This window comes from Hirundo rustica, chromosome 26 (genome assembly GCF_015227805.2).
Source record: "Hirundo rustica isolate bHirRus1 chromosome 26, bHirRus1.pri.v3, whole genome shotgun sequence".
Lineage (NCBI taxonomy): Eukaryota > Metazoa > Chordata > Aves > Passeriformes > Hirundinidae > Hirundo > Hirundo rustica.
The window spans coordinates 4,377,411-4,395,245 of record NC_053475.1 but is presented as its reverse complement, the minus strand read 5'-3'; the positions used below and the strand labels follow the sequence as shown (position 1 = coordinate 4,395,245).

At 62.0% G+C, this 17,835-nt stretch overlaps 1 protein-coding gene across 1 annotated transcript in view; it reads left to right on the top strand.

The window, feature by feature from the left end:
• The window catches only part of UNC13A (unc-13 homolog A), a 39,271-nt gene extending 32,963 nt beyond the window's left edge, over positions 1–6,308 (top strand). The window contains exons 39-44 of the mRNA XM_040086881.2: positions 981–1,037; positions 1,204–1,284; positions 1,387–1,534; positions 3,935–4,024; positions 4,102–4,261; positions 4,521–6,308. Of these exons, the coding sequence (XP_039942815.1) occupies positions 981–1,037; positions 1,204–1,284; positions 1,387–1,534; positions 3,935–4,024; positions 4,102–4,261; positions 4,521–4,809 (825 nt within the window). The 3' untranslated portion in view covers positions 4,810–6,308. The remainder of the gene's footprint in view (positions 1–980; positions 1,038–1,203; positions 1,285–1,386; positions 1,535–3,934; positions 4,025–4,101; positions 4,262–4,520) is intronic.
• The last annotated feature ends 11,527 nt before the right edge of the window (positions 6,309–17,835 follow it).

Here is a 17,835-nt window from a genome sequence, read left to right as displayed (position 1 = left end):
GTTTTGGGGACACCGGTGTCCCCAGCTCTCAGCCTGTCTGCTGGCCGGGGGAGATGGGAACAGTGAGGGTGGAATGAACGGGGCAGAAGTGGGTGAGCAGAGGGGTGGACGCAAAGGGTTAATGGGAGCATACAAAATGAGGGCATGGAGGGGGCAGACCCCTGCAGAAGGTACTGGTTAATGGGAGAGATGCTGAGGTTTCTGTGTTGGGAGGGACTGGATCTACTGGTGCTGGGAGAGGGAAGGTGGTGGAGGTCTCTGGGCCCCAGTTCATCCAGTTGCATTTGCACACTAGAGAAGCTGAGGAGGAGAGCTTGTGCTCAGCCCAGTCAGAGGTGCTGGCCCAGGGCAGGGAGTGGGATCTGCCCATCCAGGGGGCCACTGTGCCCATGGACCCCACGGAATGGCTCCACGGCCCCTGCTGTGGTGGGGGTACAGGTCAGGCAGAGGCAGCCCCCCCACCTGGGGGACTCCCTGGAGTGCCAAGGGGCTGGGAGCCCCCCTGGGACTGGGCAGGGCTCCGTGTGGTCGGGGGCTGTTTGGTGGCTGTGGGGTACAGGCCACATCCTGCCCCTGCCTGCTGTCCCTGGCACTCGCTCTGCTCCCACCGTGTCCGATGTCCGAGGGCTCGATGCCGTGCTGTGCCAGGCCCTGCTGGATGCAGGAGCTGGTGCTTGGAGCACGGGAAGCAGGATGGGACTCTTGGGCTGAGCTGCTTGTGCTGAGCAGAACATGAGGCCCCTGACACCGGGGTGACGTCCTGCCCCGGGGTCCCCAAGCCTGCAGCCTCACAGCTGTGCTGAGAACTCGGGCTGAGACGGAGGCTGCTGGCCCGGTACCTGTGTCACCTTCCTGGCTGCTGTCCCCTGGAGGAGCCCCTGGAACTGCAGCAAGCTTCTGGCACCTTGTGCCCCGCCCGGCCATGCCACCCCCAGCCCGGCTGCTCACCGGGGCTGTCCCTGTCTCTTTGCTCTCTGCAGGGCACACAGATGATTTTCAACGCGGCCAAGGAGCTGGGGCAGCTTTCCAAGCTGAAGGTGAGGGCTGGGGGTACTGAGGTGCTGGGTTGCTCTCTGTTCTAGGGTAGGTGCCAGCGCCACTGCTGCCAGGACCCCATCACTGCCCCCTTGCTGGCTTGGCTGGGCTGGGCTGGGGGCAGCAGGGTCCTGGTGCTGTGCTGAGAGCAGGATTTGTGTTCCCCAGGACCACATGGTGCGTGAGGAAGCTAAGAGCCTGACCCCGAAACAGTGTGCGGTGGTGGAGCTGGCACTGGACACAATCAAGGTGAGGGCACTCTGGGGCGATTGGGGTGCCCTGAGGCCCAGGGGGGGCACCAGGGGGGCCCTTGCAGAACTGCTGAGCATCCTGAGGCCTTTCCCCCTCCAGCAATACTTCCACGCCGGCGGCGTGGGGCTGAAGAAAACGTTCCTGGAGAAGAGTCCTGACCTGCAGTCGCTGCGCTATGCCCTGTCTCTCTACACCCAGGCCACAGATCTCCTCATCAAAACCTTTGTGCAGACCCAGTCGTCACAGGGTAGGACAGGCTGCCTTGGGCACTGCTGGGCCCCCATCCTGCCCCATGGCCAGGGCCCACCTTGGCTCTGTCCGGGGGGCTGGGGGTCCCAGCCAGGCTCACAGTGGGGAGAGATGGGTGGAGAAGGAAGGGATTTTTCCTCCCGTGCCTTGCAGGTGAAGAGGGGCCGTGGGTCCCTGGCAGCAGCAGCCTGGCACTCCCCAATCCCCCACCAGCAAGAACAGTGGGTCCTCAGTGCCAGAGCATTGCTGGACTGGCATAGAAATGGATCCCGTGGGTGGGGGGAAGGTCACCCTCTGGCCAGGTGTCACAGTGTTTGTCCGCTCTGGATGGCCCCAGGCACCCAGCACTGACCAATCACAGGGTCCACAGCATCCGGCTGCTGTGCCAGGGGCTGTCCTGGGCATGCTGGGTGCCCAAGCCCCTGATCTGGGCTCCGGGTTGATGGGGTGCAGTGCAGGATGCTGGGCACCTTCCAGAGCGGGATCGGCCCTTGGCTCTAAATGCTGCCCTTTATTCTGTCCCTTGGCTGCTGGAGGAGGGCCCTGAGATGCTCAGTGGTGGTCACGGGCCACCTCAGGGTGCCCCAGCCAGGCTTGTCTGCGTCCTCGCGGAGTGGGACGTGCGTTTGCTGTCCGTGAGTCTCCTTCAAAGGACGTCTGTCCTGTCTGTGCCTCCTGTGCCAGCCGTGTCGGGGGCGTGGGGTTGGGTCTGATGGGTGCCAGCACCCCTGGGTGTAGCCTGTCCCCAGGAGCCCACACTCGGAGCTGGGGGTGCCTGGCACTCCTGTGTCGCTGCAGTGTTGTCCGGGTGCTTGGCCGTCAGTCTGTCTGCGAGATCTGATCTCTCTTTCTCTTTGTTTCCCCCCCCCCCCCCACTGTTCCTGTTTGCCACACACGTCATCTCCTCCCTCCTCTCTTCCTCATCTCCTCCCTCCTCTCTTCCTCACCTCCTTCTTCCTCTCTTCTTCATCTCTTCCCTCCGCCCTTCTTTTGCATCTCCTGCCTCCTCTCTTCGTTGTCACGTCCTTCCTCCTTCATCTCCTTCCTCCTCTCTTTGTGTACTCTGTGCCGTGTCTCTGTCTCTTTCTCTCTCCTTCCCACTAGTTCATGGTGGGAAAGGGATTAGGTTTACCCTTAGTGAAGAGGTTTATCCTGAGAAGGGTACGTGTGCTACTCGCCCGCCCCTGCACCTGCCTGCCGCCGGCCTGGGCTAGTAACAGTCCCAGCACCGTGGGCTGGGGTGGCCTGGGGACCCCCCCAGCACCACCGGCCTTGGGGACCCCCAGAATGGGCAAACTGCCACTCCCAGGGCCGCTCTGGGGGGAATTTGGAGGAGCTGTGCTCAGCCGTACTGACCACCCCCCCGAGCGGGTCAGGGGCTGTCCCCGTGGGAATGGGGGTGTCTGGGCACCCCGCATTGTCCCCAGCACTGCTGCCTGGGGCTGGGCACCCACCGTGACCTCCCCCTGGGACGTGCGGCCCTAGGGGAGGCCGTGCCATATCCTGTCCCCTCCCTGCCCACCCTGCCGCCCTCAGGACCATTACTAGCCCTGCTCCGGCGCGCTCCGTCTGCCTGTCCTGGGGCAGGGAATGAGCCCCCACGGGCCCTGCTTGGCCTCCATCACACCCCGCTGGGGGCCGGGGCTGCACCCCCGCTTGGCCTTCCATGCCCAGACCCCCTCCCCAGCCGCCATCGCCTCCATCCCGGCTCAGCATGCGGGGACGGGCCCGGGGGATGGAGGGGAACGTGCCAGCACCAGCCTCAGCTCGGCCTGGCACCCTCAGTGACACCTGGGGACGTGTCCTCCTTCCACTGCTGCTCCCACCCTGAGAGCTTACCACTGAGCCCTGCTGGATCTCCGTGGCCCTACAGACCCACTGAGCCTGTCCCTCTGCCTTGCACCCCCGTCCTTCACCCGTGGGTGCATGCACAGCTCTGGGGTGGCATGGGGTGGGCTGACCTGTTGGCTGAAGGTCACCCAAGGTCCCCAGGCCCGGGGCCCCCTGGGCTCGATGTGGTCCCTGGGATGGAGGGGTGCGAGGGGGTGGGTGAGCCTCGAGACACTGGTGGGGCTGTGGTGCCCTGGCCGGGTCCCTCCTGCCCAGTGCTGTGCCCGTGACACCATCACCCCTCCGTGGCCAGGGCACGGGGAGCTGTGCCTCTGTCCCCTGCCCCTCGCTCCTGCCTGGGCAAGGGGGGTTCACAGGGGTGGGATGGCAGAGTCAATCTGCTGCTGAGGGTGTCCTGCACCCATGCTGCTGTGCCCACAACCCTTTGGGATGCGCCCTAATGCCCCTAAAATCTCCTCAGTGGGGTTAGTGGTGGGCAGGGCATGTCAGGAACACTGGGAAAACTTCCTGGGAAAACAGGCACTTCCATCTCCTCCCTCTGTCACAGGCTCTGGCGTGGATGACCCCGTTGGTGAGGTGTCCATCCACGTGGAGCTCTTGACCCACCCCAGTGGCGAGCACAAAGTCACCGTCAAAGGTGGGTTCTGCTGGCCAGGGTGCCGGGGTCTGGCAGGTGACAGTGCTCCCTGAGCCTCACCTGTCCCCTCCTTGCAGTGGTGGCTGCCAATGACCTCAAGTGGCAGACCTCGGGCATCTTCCGGCCCTTCATCGAGGTCAACATCATCGGGCCCCACCTCAGTGACAAGAAGAGGAAATTCGCTACCAAATCCAAGAACAACAGCTGGGCCCCCAAGTACAACGAGAGCTTCCAGTTGTGAGTGGCACCACAGGCTGGGAATGTGGGGACAGGCTGGGGGATGTGGGGACCCCCTGGTCTGTGCCAGGGAGTTGGCTCATCCCCGATGGGATGTTTCAGGTGTTTTCTCATTGGTAAAAGCAAGGAAGGGGGAACAGGAGTAAAAAGGAAAAGGTTTTTCTAGGGTTGGGGCTGGGGACAGCAGCTATGTAGGGGCTGTTAGAGGGTGAAGTGTGACCCCATCTGCCAACACTGCCCATCCCTTGCCCCCCTTCAGCACGCTGGGGACGGAGACGGGCCCCGAGTGCTACGAGCTGCAGGTGTGTGTGAAGGATTACTGCTTTGCCCGGGAGGACCGCACCGTGGGCATCGCCGTGCTGCAGCTCCGGGACATCCTGCAGCGCCCCGGCTGCGCCTGCTGGCTGCCCCTGGGCCGCCGCATCCACATGGACGACACCGGGCTCACCGTGCTCCGCATCCTCTCCCAGCGCAACAACGACGAGGTGGCCAAGGAGTTCGTCAAGCTCAAGTCGGACACGCGCTCGGCCGAGGAGGGCAGCAGTTAAAGTCCTTCGGCCCGCAGCCCTCGCCTCCCACTCCCGGCCCCCCGACAGAATCCTCTAGCCGTGTATAAGCCATAGGAGTGGCCACAGAGGAGTCGCTGCCCCGGCCCTGGGGAGGGGGTGCTGTGGCTGCGGGGGTGCTGTGGCTGCGGTGACAGACTCTCCCCTCCCTCCCCGGCCCCGGTGCCGGCGGTGCCGAGCACAGCCAGGCCCCGTCGCACCCCGCAGGAGGCTGCTGGGCTTGGGCGGGCTGCAGGGAAGGGCTGGAGCAGAGCCTGGGCCAGGGGAGCCATCCGCCCCTCCCCAGCCTGGCTGAGACGGGGGAACCCCAGCGGCCCATCCCTGAACCTCCATGTCCCACCCAGCCCCAGACCTCACCGAGTGACACAAGGGAGGGGCTGCGGAGGGTGCGTGTGTCCCGTGCCGTGCGCGGGTGCGGGTGAGTGGCCGGCACAGCGTGGTGGCCCCTTGTCCCCATCCCTGAGCGTGGGGGTGTGTCCTGAGGGCAGGGCAGCTGCCAGCCCTGAGCACATATGTGTACATATGTAAATACCTGTACATACAGGGCAGCCGGGCAGGCTGTGTCTTGCACCCGGAAGGGCTATTGGGGCTGTTGGATTGAGGGGTGCAGCCCCCACGGGCCCTGCACAGGGTCCCCTCCCTGGCTGGCAGCAGCGTCAGCAGGGTCGGGAGCAGCCCCCGGCCCGTATCCTGTCTTCCCTGCCTTGCTGCCGCCGTGGGCTCCCCCGCTGCCCCCCGCAAGGTGCCAGGGCTTGGGGAGACGGGGCCGGGGGCACCAGAGCAGAGGAACTCGTTCCTCTGTGCTCTGGCCGATGGGGACCAGCGTCCCTGAGCAGCGCAGCCCGCGGCATCTCCTTGGCGCAAGCAAAACCCTTCCCACCCCGCCCCAGAGAAGCCCTCCCTCCAGTCCCCCAGTAAGCACCAGTTCTGTGCCCCCCGGTTCCCCAGTGAGCACCGTTTCTGTGTGCCAAGTGGTGTGCATGTCTCGTGCGAGTGCCTGGGAGGCCTGCGTGTGTGGTGTCGGGGTGGCCGCCTCAGCTGGCCGGTTTGCCCCGAGTCCTGGGGCAGACAGAGGCCTCATGACCCCACAAGTCAATACAGCTCTCTCAGCCCCCTCCCCTCCCAAAACAGGGTACCCCCACTGGCCCCCACGCTCCTTTGCCTGGGACCAAAGGGTTTCACTTTGCTCTCTGGTTTCTGTTCAATGTTTACACCCCTTTTTCTACCGGCTGCTCCTGCGCAGCCAGGCTGGGGCTCGGCCCCGCAGCCCGACCGTGGTGCCCCTGGCCCTGTGCCCCCTCCCCTGTTTGGCATGTGATTGAACTGACCGGTTCTGCTCCTGTAGCACAGTGTCACCGATGCCTGTGTGTCTGTCCCGCCCGTGGCGGCGGCTCCCATGGATGCATGACAGTGAGATGTTTTGCACTATTTTGAAATTTTTGGGCTCTGTAAAAATATTTTATTATAACTGACATTAAAAAGCACACCCTTCACTGTGGCTCCTGTGGGGAGTTGGATGGGGACAGGCACCTGGGGGCTTCCCAGCCCCACTCCCACCCAGTGTAGCGCTTCCACCTTTAAAGGGAAAACCAGGGATATCCAACCTCAAGGATAATCAGCTGCAAGGACAACCAGCTCCAAGGACCAACAGCACAGGTTATCCCTGTTGTCACTGATGGTGGCTTTGCAAAACCAAGGACAGGTTAAATGGAGTCACAGGAACACAGAATCCTGGAATATCCTGAGCTGGAAGGGACCCACAGGATCATCAGTCCATTCCCTGTCCCTGCACAGACACCCCAACAATCCCACCCTGAGCACCCCTGAGAGCGGTGTCCAAATGCTCCTGGAGCTCTGGCAGCCTCGGGGCTGGGACCATTCCCTGGGGAGCCTGGGCAGTGCCCAGCACCCTCGGGGGGAAGAACCTTTCCCTGAGCTCCATCCCAAGGCCTGGCACAGCTCCAGCCCTTGCTGGGCTCCTGTCCCTGTCCCAGAGCAGAGCTCAGCCCCTGCCCCTCCACCTCCCCTCGGGAGGAGCTGCAGAGCTGCGACAGACGTGTCCTGGGAGGTGACACTACTCCCAAGTGCAAAGCTGAGAATTCCCAGGCATGGGAGTGATCAGGAACAGCCAGCACAGCCTCACAGAGTGCAAACCCATCCCTTGCTGGTCTCGTGGCCTTCCACGGTGGGATGACTCCATCAGCAGATAAAGGATGAGCTGTTGGTGGCACCTGCTCGGATTTCTGCGGGGCTTTTGACACAGTCCCTCAAAACACTTTCCCCACTGAATTGGATTGATGTGGATTTGATGGATGCAGGGCCCTGATGACCTACAGAGAGAGCTGGGGCCGTTCCTGGGCTCTGGCAGGGTCCTGCTTCACCCTTGAGAATTGTGGGGCTGGCACCAGGCTTTGCTAGAACCATGGAATGGCTTAGGCTGAAAGGGACTTTAATGCTCAAGTCCAGCCCCATCCTTGTTCCTGACTCTTGCCTTTTGCCAGTGATCCTTGATGGATACACCCTTTTCTTGAGGTTTTCCAGATGAATTAATTAGCTTTAATCATCATAATTTCACATGGGGCTCCTGTGCCTGTGTGAAAAGGGAGCAGAGGCTCCCTGGGAGGCCATGATAACACAGGCTGTGCCCCTGCAGCCCAGGGCGGTGCGTGGGGAGCAGAGGTGGCCCTGCAGCCCCTGGAGGACCCTGGGCAGAGCAGGGGGATGCACCCCGAGGGAGCTCTGAGCCCGTGCCAAGGCTGTGCTGGGCGGGCTCCTGGCAGCACCTGAGGCTGGAGCAGCTCATGAGGAACCTCGGGGATCCATCCACGGTGGAGATTCCTGGAGGGCTGGCACCCACGGGAGGAACCCACACTGGAGGAGAAGGAGGAGGAGGAGGAGGAAGGAGCAGCAGAGAGAAGGGGTGACGGACTGAGCACAACCCCCACTGCCCATCCTCCTGCACAGCTGTGGGGGAGGAGGTGCAGAATTTGGGAGGGAAGTTGAGCCTGCCGAGAAGGGAGAGGTGGGGGGAAATTGTTTTATGATTTACTTTAATATCCCGTGATCCTCAGAGGAGTTGATTAACAGCAATTTAAACAATACAATCATTTATACACCAGCTGCCCACTGTGAGCAGGACAATAAATACAGTCCATGAGACAGCTGCCCTCAAAACCCTGTCCAAGTGTAAGTCCAAGTGAAGCTGTGAGTGAGCCTGGAGTTCTCTTGGTCTGTGAGCTCTGGGATGAAATGCTGGGCACTGGAAAACCCAAACCCACCTCAAGGGGGACAATGGAGTCCCTCCCAGCCAGCAGGACCTGGTATAACCCAGCTCCTTTAAGCCTGGAGAAGAGAAGGCTCTGGGGAGACATCAGAGCTCCTTTTAGGGCCTAGAGGGGCTCCAGGAGACTGGGGACAAGGGATGGAGGGACAGGACACAGGGAATGGCTCCCGCTGCCAGAGGGCAGGATTGGCTCCCACTGCTCCATCTTCCCACCATCATATCTCACCTCAGTCCCAGAGTGGAAAATAGCTGGGTTTTTGAATTTAAATTCAAGTCCCTCTGAGCCCTGACTCCCATGACACTTCATCCTACCACCTTCATGCACCTCTCAGTCCTAAAGTTCCCAAAGCCATTATTACTCTAGAGCAGGACACAGCATTCATAAATCTGGAATAAATCCTCTTTATGAGGAAAGGGGGAAGCTTGGCTTCAAGAGATACTGCGATTCCTCAGAGGAATTCCTTGAGAGAGGATGCTGTGGGATGGTGTTTAACTGGAACTGCACGGGCGGTTCAGGGAGGAGTGTACAAATCTTTACTCCTTCTCAAGAGAAGCCCAACCGTGATTAACTGCACCAAAGCTTTCTAGAAATGCTCCTGTTCCAGCTGCTGACATGACTCCTCCCAACACTCCTAACCCGAACAGGCTGAGGAGTTAAAGTTTGCATGTCTTCAGCTAAGCCAGGTCATTCAAATAAATCCTCCCTGTCTTGACAGGAAGCAGATAAATCTGTTCCAAGCCTGCCGACCGCCCCTTCTCTGGGGGCTAAAGAGCTCCCTCACACCTCCCTCCCTCCTTAAACCCCCTCCAGCACCCTGCAAACAGCCTCAAGGCCAGAGTTACACACAAGGACTCTTACTAGCTTCAAAGGATTAAAAAGTAGCCAAACAACCCAGTGAAAACTCAAAAGGTGCTGAACCCCCACCCTCACGGCCTTCCCAAACTTCAGAGGGTTCAGACACCTCGAAATGGGACGCTGGCAGCAGCTCAGGGGCAGCGCCAGGCTCAGAGGTGGCCGAGGCCAGGCTGAGGGTCTCAGGGATGTGGAGCTCATCCAGGTGCAGCAGGGGGGATGTGGCTGGTGTCCACCTGGAGCTGGTCGGTCCCTCCCTGTACTGCTCCTGCAGCCACCTCTGCGGGGACACTGGTGATGTGGGGACAGTGGTGACGTGGGGACACTGGTGACACGGGGACAGTGGTGACATGGGGACAGTGGTGACACAGGGACAGTGGTGACATGGGGATACTGCTGACATGGGGACAGTGGTGACACGGGGACAGTGATGACATGGGGACAGTGATGACATGGGGACAGTGGTGACACGGGGACAGTGGTGACATGGGGATACTGCTGACATGGGGACAGTGGTGACACGGGGACAGTGGTGACACGGGGACAGTGATGACACGGGGACAGTGGTGACATGGGGACAGTGGTGACACGGGGACAGTGGTGACATGGGGACAGTGATGACACAGGGACAGTGGTGACGTGGGGACACTGGTGACGTGGGGACACTGGTGACATGGGGACAGTGGTGACATGGGGACACTGGTGACATGGGGACAGTGGTGATGTGGGGACACTGGTGACACGGGGACAGTGGTGACACAGGGACAGTGGTGACACAGGGACAGTGGTGACATGGGGACAGTGGTGACACGGGGACAGTGGTGACACAGGGACAGTGGTGACATGGGGACAGTGGTGACACGGGGACAGTGGTGACGTGGGGACAGTGGTGACACGGGGACAGTGGTGACATGGGGACAGTGGTGACACGGGGACAGTGGTGACGTGGGGACAGTGGTGACACGGGGACAGTGGTGACACAGGGACAGTGGTGACGTGGGGACAGTGGTGACACGGGGACAGTGGTGACATGGGGACAGTGGTGACACAGGGACAGTGGTGACATGGGGACAGCTCCCCTGGCCGCTGGGGACACGGGGGCTGATGTGCTGCTCCAGCCCCACGGGAGGGGTGTACGCCCGGAGGATCTTCACAGCCCAGAGGAGAGGAGAGGGTGAGGACATGGACATGGGCAGGGCAGGGCTGGGCACGTCCCGGCATTTCTGGGTACGGTGTGATCCCCAGCCCAGGGCAGCCGAGGAAGGGGGCTGCAGTTTCCCTGCCAGGCCCCCGCCCTGTGAAGGCCGGCTCATCCTGCAGGATCTCCATTCCTGCTCCAGGTGAGCGTATTTCTGCCCCAGGCTCCAGGAGCGCTCCCGCAGCAGCCCGTGTCCCTGCCGTGCCGCTCGCTGGGGCAGCTCCGTGCGGACAGCCGCACCCTGAGCCCTCAGAGGGGATGTGCAGAGACACACCGAGCCTGCAGGACCCGCCCGTGCCAGGGGAGAGAGGGCTCAGAGCACGCCTTTTACCTTCCCGTGCCCGCTCCAGCTGCGCTGGAGCAGAGCAGCGCTGTCCCTCCCCAGCCGCAGCCTCACACCCGCCCCGAGCGCTGCGGGAGCAGAGGGGAGGCGCAGCCCGAGCCCTGCCCAGCTCCCTCCGGGGATCAATCGCTGCATGTTCCCAGGAGAGCGCTGTGGAGCCCCAGGAGAGCAGGACACCCCCCAACAGACCTGCCTAAGCTCCTTGACCTCCTGGCCTCCAGCTGTGCCTCTCCAGCTGTGCCTCTCCAGCTGTGCCTCTCCAGCTGTGCCAGCCGCTGGACCCGGGCAGCACGGGCCGCATCCTCCTGCAGCCGCTGCATCTCCTCCCGCAGGCGCTGCAGCTGCTGGGCGCGGGGAGCCGTGAGCCCTGAGAGCTGCACCTGCACCTGCAGCTTCTCCTGGGCCCCAGGTGAGGGGCAGAGCTGATGCAGTTTGGTTTTGCCTTTTTTCCCCTTTTCTGTGTTATCTGGATTTGTCACACATAGATTCGTAACTCTGTAGCCTATTGTATTACTAGCTACTTTTCCCAGTACTTTTCCATGGCCTTTCCCTAAGCAGAAAGACAAAACAAATTCCAGAGCTCCAAGCCCCGGGAGGTGCAGGGCTGCCATGCTATCTTGGTTATTCCCGGGAACCAAGGCCAAGAACAACTCTTCCAGATACATTTTCATGGCCAAAGTACAGCCAGTGCCCAGCGGGGGCCTCCAGAGAAGGGGTTTGACCTGGGGGGAAAATGAATCACCACTTGTCCTCCTGACTGGTGCTTTTTATCAATTATGCTAATTTCCTAAAACCTATCAATATGTACTCATCCCTGTGGGGTTGAGCTTTTGTGGACATCTTTCTAAAACTGCCTCTGAAGGCCTTTATGATGGAACGGAGAAAACAAAGATCCACTCATATATTACCTCCTTAGTAAAATTATCTCAAGTTTCATTTCCAGGTTGGGAAAAAGGCAACAGAGCATCAGGCAGGGTGGGAACAGGGGCAGGGACACATCCCCACGTGCCACATCACTGAGAGCCCCGCAGACTCAGAGGCTGCCCCTCTGTAAGGAGACCCCATTTCCCTCCATCTCTTTGGAGTTCTGAGCCGTGAAATCCCCCCCGACAGAGCTCGGGCCTGGGCGAGCAGCTCTCCCTGACCTGCCACCCCCACGGGCTCCAAAGCCATGGCAAAGCTCATTGAGGGGCCCTTCCCCAGAGCAGGATCACCCTGCCCTGATTCCTGCAGCTCCCAGGCAGGATCACACCACCTCCCTCACCCTCCAGAGACACCCTCGGAACTGGAGCAGTGACAGAGCAGAGAAACCCAGATGGTGCCAAGGGACGCTGCCAGCAGCGGAGCGGAGCGTGTCACACCAGAGCTGTCCTGGCACAGGTCGCTGCTGCAAGGCTGCACCCGGGAGAGCGCCGCCCTCCCAGAGCCACCGAGGAGCACAGAAACCAGGGAGCAAAGCCCGGAGACACAACTGCTCCTGGGGCCCCGCGTCGGGCACTCAGCTCCTGTCCCAGGCCCAGGTTACGGGGGGTGAGCACAAAGCACCTGCACCTGGGCCCCAGCGGCTCCTCCAGGGGGGATCCTCCCCATCCAGCCTCCCTAGAGGCAGAGTTCACCCCCAGTCACCCATTTCTGTGCCTCGCTGGGCACCGACACACCGGGGAAAGCACCCGCAAGGGATTCTCTGGCAGCCCCAAAGCAGCAGGACCTTTACTTGAAGCAGTCTCCCAAGGGCAGTGCTGCGGATCCGCTTCATGCTGGTGTCCTTCAGCTCCTCCCTGCTCTCCAGAGGCCTGGAGCTCTCCAAGAACCCTGCTACATCCATCTGTGGGGGAATGAAGCCGGGGATATCCTGAGGCGCTGATCTGGGTGGTCTCCAGGACTCTGGAGCTGCTCCACCACCTGCCTGGAGTCAAACCTGGGGCCCCGAGGGGCTGATCCACAGTGGGTCCTGGCCAGCTCGGGGCACCCAAACCCTGCAGGGCAAGAGGGACAGGAGCGCCCCACCAGTGTCCACATTGCCATCCCTGCAGCCAGGCACTCACACAAAGGCTGCTCCCGCTCTTCCCCACTGCTGGCGTTGGTGCAGAAGATGCAGTGGGGGTGGTGCTGCCCACCCCCTCCATCAGCCGGCTCAGGGAGCCTCTGAGCGGCAGGGGACAAGGCAGGAGAGGCTCGGGGCCAGCAGGAACCCCCGGGGGCTCAAGGAGGGCACCCAGAGCTCCTGGCGGGGCCAGCACACCTTCCCCAGCTCCCCCATGCCTGGCTGCAGAGGGAATTCCTGCTCTTCTGGCCCCTGGGGCCTGCGGCCAGAGCAGCTGAGCCCCCCGACCCCGCTGGACTGCGGGGACACGGGGACATCCCCATCCTCCAGAAGAGCTCTGTGAGCACGGAAGCCTGCGCAGAGAGAGCTGTGAGAGCCAGGCAGCCCCTGCAGAGCCACAGCCCCAAAGCCCACCCACCCAGAAACAGCCCAGATGTGCTACATCCAGCTGTGCCCCAGGAGCAGCCCCCTGCACCTTCCCAGGTGAGCTCAAGAACCCTCCCAGGTGCTCCTTACCTTGTGCCAGGTGCTGGGAGGGTGGAAGGGAGAAACAACAGCGTTACAGACATGGAAACAGCAAGAACCTTGAGGACTCTGAGCAGGGACATGGCCAAGGTGGATCCCAAAAAGGGGAAGCCGAAACGAGGGGAATGGAACAGGGAGCACCCACAGCTCATGACACACACACACAAATGGCTGGAGCTGTGTCAGAGCTTGGGATGGAGCTCAGGGAAAGGTTCTTCCCCCCGAGGGTGCTGGGCACTGCCCAGGCTCCCCAGGGAATGGTCCCAGCCCCGAGGCTGCCAGAGCTCCAGAAGCTCTCAGGGGTGCTCAGGGTGGGATTGTTGGGGTGTCTGTGCAGGGACAGGAGCTGGACTGGATAGCTGTTGCTCCCTTCCCACCCAGGATATTCCAGGACTCTGCTCTCAGGGTACCCTGACCAAGGCCAGCTCTGGGATTCACCTCCTGCCCTGTCAGTCCCTCCCACAGCCCAGCCAGGCTCTGCCTGCTCAGCACCTGCCCAGGGGCTCTCACCTGGCTGGCCCACAGCAGCCCCACCAGCTCCTCAGGAGCAGCATCTCCCTGTTCTCCACAAAGCCGTCACCTGGCAGGACACAACACCCACAGCAGCCTCAGCCTGCAGCTTCCCAGACCAGCCCTGCTCGGACACACTCCAAGCGCTCGGGAAAGGTCCTGCAGGAGTCAGGAGTGGTGGTGCGCCCTGGCAGGGTGCAGAAGGCGCCACCATGATCTCCAGACAGGGGACCACTGTGCAGAGCCCCTCCCCAGCCCACCCACAGCATTCCCTACCTTTGCAGCAAAGTGGAGACAGTGGAAGCATCCATGGGCCTCGGGCTGCTGAGGTGGGCCTGGTAAAACTCCTGGGCCCAGCTCCCATTGCTGCCTTGAGGCATCTGAAGAGCAAAGGGCTCAGAGGGGGCACGGGGGGCTCTGGGTGCTCACAGCAGCCCTCAGCCACCCCCACTCCTCATTCAGCAGGTCCAGGATGCCAAGCCAGCCCTCGAGGAGCTCTGGGCACGGCTGGCCGTCGGAAGTTGACAAACACCCAGGGGATCCCCTTGGTCACATACTCCTCCTGATCCAGCCTGTGTTTGTGTCGGAAGGCAGAGACAGGACATCAGGAGCGGCCAGGAGGGGACAAAGGTGCTCAGCCCCAAGCATCAGCTCAGTTCCCACGTGAGCCCTGGGCAGCACTTCGAGAGAGCAGGGACTGTGCTGAGCCCCGGGCGTGCAGCACAGCCACCGTGGAGACAGAGCACAAAACCAGCAGGGACAAGCAAGGCCCCCCTCAGTGGCTCACAGCAAAGGGACACACCTGGGGACACCCCTGGGCATCCCCACCAGCTTAAAGTGCTGCTGGAGCTTCTCCTCCTGCAGCTGATGCAGAACTGCTCAAAGCTCTTGTGCTCAAACATCTCAAACGCGTGGGCAGCAGAGAGCAGCGTGCTGCACCTCCCAGGCAGAGCCACCTCAGGCACCCGGCTGTCCCCAGCGCAGGGACAGGCGGGGCTGTGCCCCAGCTGGAGCAGGACCGGGATCCAGCTCGTCCAGGCAGCCCAGGAGAGGGGAGCTGCTCTTACCCACAGATGTCCAGGGTGCCAGTGGAGCGCATGGACAAGAGTCACCCTGAAGTCAGGTCACCCTGGGCCACCCCGCAGCAGCACTGCAGCCCCAGATTTGGGGCCAAGGGACACCTTCCCCTCTCCCAGCTCAGCTCAGCAGCGCTGGGGTCACATCCCCCAGGGATGCTCAGAGAGAACAGCCTCCCCCTCCGAGGACTGGGGCTCCCATCCCTGTGCCACCCTGGAGACCCACCTGGAAGGTGACACAGGACTTCTCCAGCAGGTAGGTTTTGATGGTAGCCCCTGCGACATTCTCTTGGATAAATCCAAATGCCTGGCACGCAGGGAGAGAGGTTTGAGCTGGGCCCAGACCTCCAGGTGCTCTGGGGAGGTTCAGTCCCTGCCACTCCTTTTCCAGGGAGGGGACAGATGCAGCCTCACACTGGGGACCCAGGGCAGGAGGAGCACAGGGAGAGGCTGCAGGACACCCAACCCTCCCCACAGAGTCTGGGGATTGGGGCACCCACCTCCATCAGGGGCATGGAGCCCAGGACCTTCTCCTCCACGCTGGAGTGGCCCAGCAGCCCCTGACCGTGGTGAAGAACCTCATGGCCTACTTGGCCAAGGCTGTCCTCCCTGCAGCCGACTTCCCTCCGATGATGAGGGGCTGCTTCTTCCCAAAGCTGCTGCACAGGACAGGGGAGGTCACACCACCTCCCACAGGGACCTCAGGCGCTCCCCAGGCTGCTCCCAGGGTTTTCTCTTCCCTCACCTGAAGGTGCCCTCTGCCACGGCGAAGGTGTGAGGTCCATGTCCCTGTGTCCGTCAGCTCCTCCTCGTGGATGGGCAGCAGCTTGTGGGGGTTGATGGTGACGAGGATGGTGCCTGGAGGAAGAGGGCAGTGCCAGGGCAGTGCCAGGGCAGTGCCAGGGCAGGGCAGGGAGCAGGGCAGGGGCTCAGGGCTCACCGCAGCCGATGGTGATGGAGTTGTCGTGCAGGAAGCACCAGTGGAGCGAGTGAGCACAGCTGGCTCCTGCAGCACAGCTGGCTCCTGCAGCACAGCTGGCTCAGGTCATGGGCACCAGGAGGCAGCTGGAGCTCAATGGGGCAGGGAGTGTCTGCAGGGATGGTGATGGAGCTGAAGCTGAAAAGAGACAGGTGACCCCCAAAAGCAGGCTGGGGCTATGGGAGCAGCACAGCTTCTGCCTGCAGGCTGCACTTGAGCTGGGGGTCACCAGGACTCCCACCCCAGCCAGTGTCCGCTGAGCTGGGGGCCTTTTGGGAAGCCAGGGAGGAGCAGGAGCGAGGAGCGGCCAGGGGACGCGGGGCACCCCGAGGCAGGAACCCTGCAGGCTCTGGGCCCCTCCTCAGGCACCAGGTGGGCCATGTCCATTCAATGTGAGCCCCTCAGGCCTGCTGAGGAGCCCAGGCTAGTTTGGGGTGCAGAGTGAAGCATCTCCCTCCCCTGGGAGCACAGAGGGGCTGCTCAGCTCCAGCCTCACGGAGCCGTATCCAGGAGGAGGTGGAAAATGGTGTCTCCTTCCTCGTAGCCTCTGGGTATTTCTGCCGCCCTGCAGACTTGGCTGTGCTCAGGGATCCACACCCAGGCACGCTGTGGGGCACAGCAGGGACAGGGCCCCTGCAGGGAGCCATGGCCACGGGCCAGGACAGTGCCACGGCCCTCCCCACAGCTCTCACCCGGGACGGGCAAACCAGGGGAGCCAGCACCCGGAGGGATTCCCACCTCACCCCTGGAACAACCCTCTCCCACAGGGAGCAGCATCCCAACGCTCAGCACAAACAGCAGCGCAAAGCCACAGGGGAGCAGAGGTGAAAACCAGGCCAAAAAGCCTCAAAACCCTGGAACTGACTGGCAAGAGGGGGAGCACCCAGCCCCAGGCTGGCACAGGAGGATCTGAGCTCTGGGGACAGGGAACCTGCTCCTGCTGCCCCTGTCCCTGCACAGACCCCCCAACAATCCCACCCTGAGCACCCCTGAGAGCGGTGTCCAAACGCTCCTGCAGCTCTGGCAGCCTCGGGGCTGGGACCATTCCCTGGGGAGCCTGGGCAGTGCCCAGCACGCTCGGGGGGAAGAACCTTTCCCTGAGCTCCATCCCAAGGCCTGGCACAGCTCCAGCCCTTGCTGGGCTCCTCTCCCTGTCCCTGCCCCTCCAGGGCCTGAAGGATCACCTTGTTTCGCTGGATTTGCAAATTCAGGCATTGCAAATTTGGCTGCAGCAAACGTTTCCAGGTGCTCAGCGTCAATGGAGTCCATCACCCGAGCACTGAATCGGCCAGGGAGGGAGAAGGAAGGGGCTGAGCTTTGGGTTCACAGCCAAGAAATCCCCATAGAATCCCAGAACACTTGGGGCTGAAAGGCACCTTAGAGCCCATCTCATTCCGCTCCCTGCCATGGGCGAGGTCACCTCTGCTATCCCAGGTTGGTCCAAGCCCCATCCAAGCTGGCCCTGGACATTTCAGGGCTGGGACATGGGGATTCCAGCCACTAGATGAGATGGAAGAGACCCCTGCAGCAGCCAGCCCCAGGTTCCTGTTGTACCTGCAGGGATGAAGGGCCAGGTTTTGGGGCTGTCCCCTGGCTGTGGGGATCACGTCCTGCTGCCTGCTCATGGTCCTCGATGGGCAGAGCTGGGCCAGCTCCCCATCCCAGGGCAGAGCAGGGGCTCAGGTGGCACCAAAAGCTCTTCTCAGCTGTGTCGAGCTCCAGGCCACCGGGCTGAGCACCAGGGGACACCCGAGCCACCACAGCCCTACAGCTGCAGGGTGTGGAGCCCGCCAGGGCAGTAAGGAGCCCCCAGACCTGCGGGAAGGGGGTGAAGCCTCCTCCAGCTCCCTTCACAGCACGGGGGGTGGGACCCCTGAGCCCCTCATCACCTGCATGTGAGGTCCCTCACAGCCACAGAGACCCCGCTGCTGCCGCTGCCAGTCCTGCTGTCGCTTTCTCTGGCCCTACAAATATGAATCAGACACAATTAGAGTGATAAAAGTGTCTCTTTATACGAGGAACCTCAGGTGCACAAATTCATCGGGGCGAGGAGGCCGGAGGTGCACGCTGCACAGGGCCCCGGTACAGTTTTTATACATTCTGCTAATTAGCACATCTGACAAGAATCCTCCAATTAGAAAAGCGCCGGCTGCAGTAATTCCCCCAGGTCTTGCACCTCGTAGGTTCCCCCCTGAGG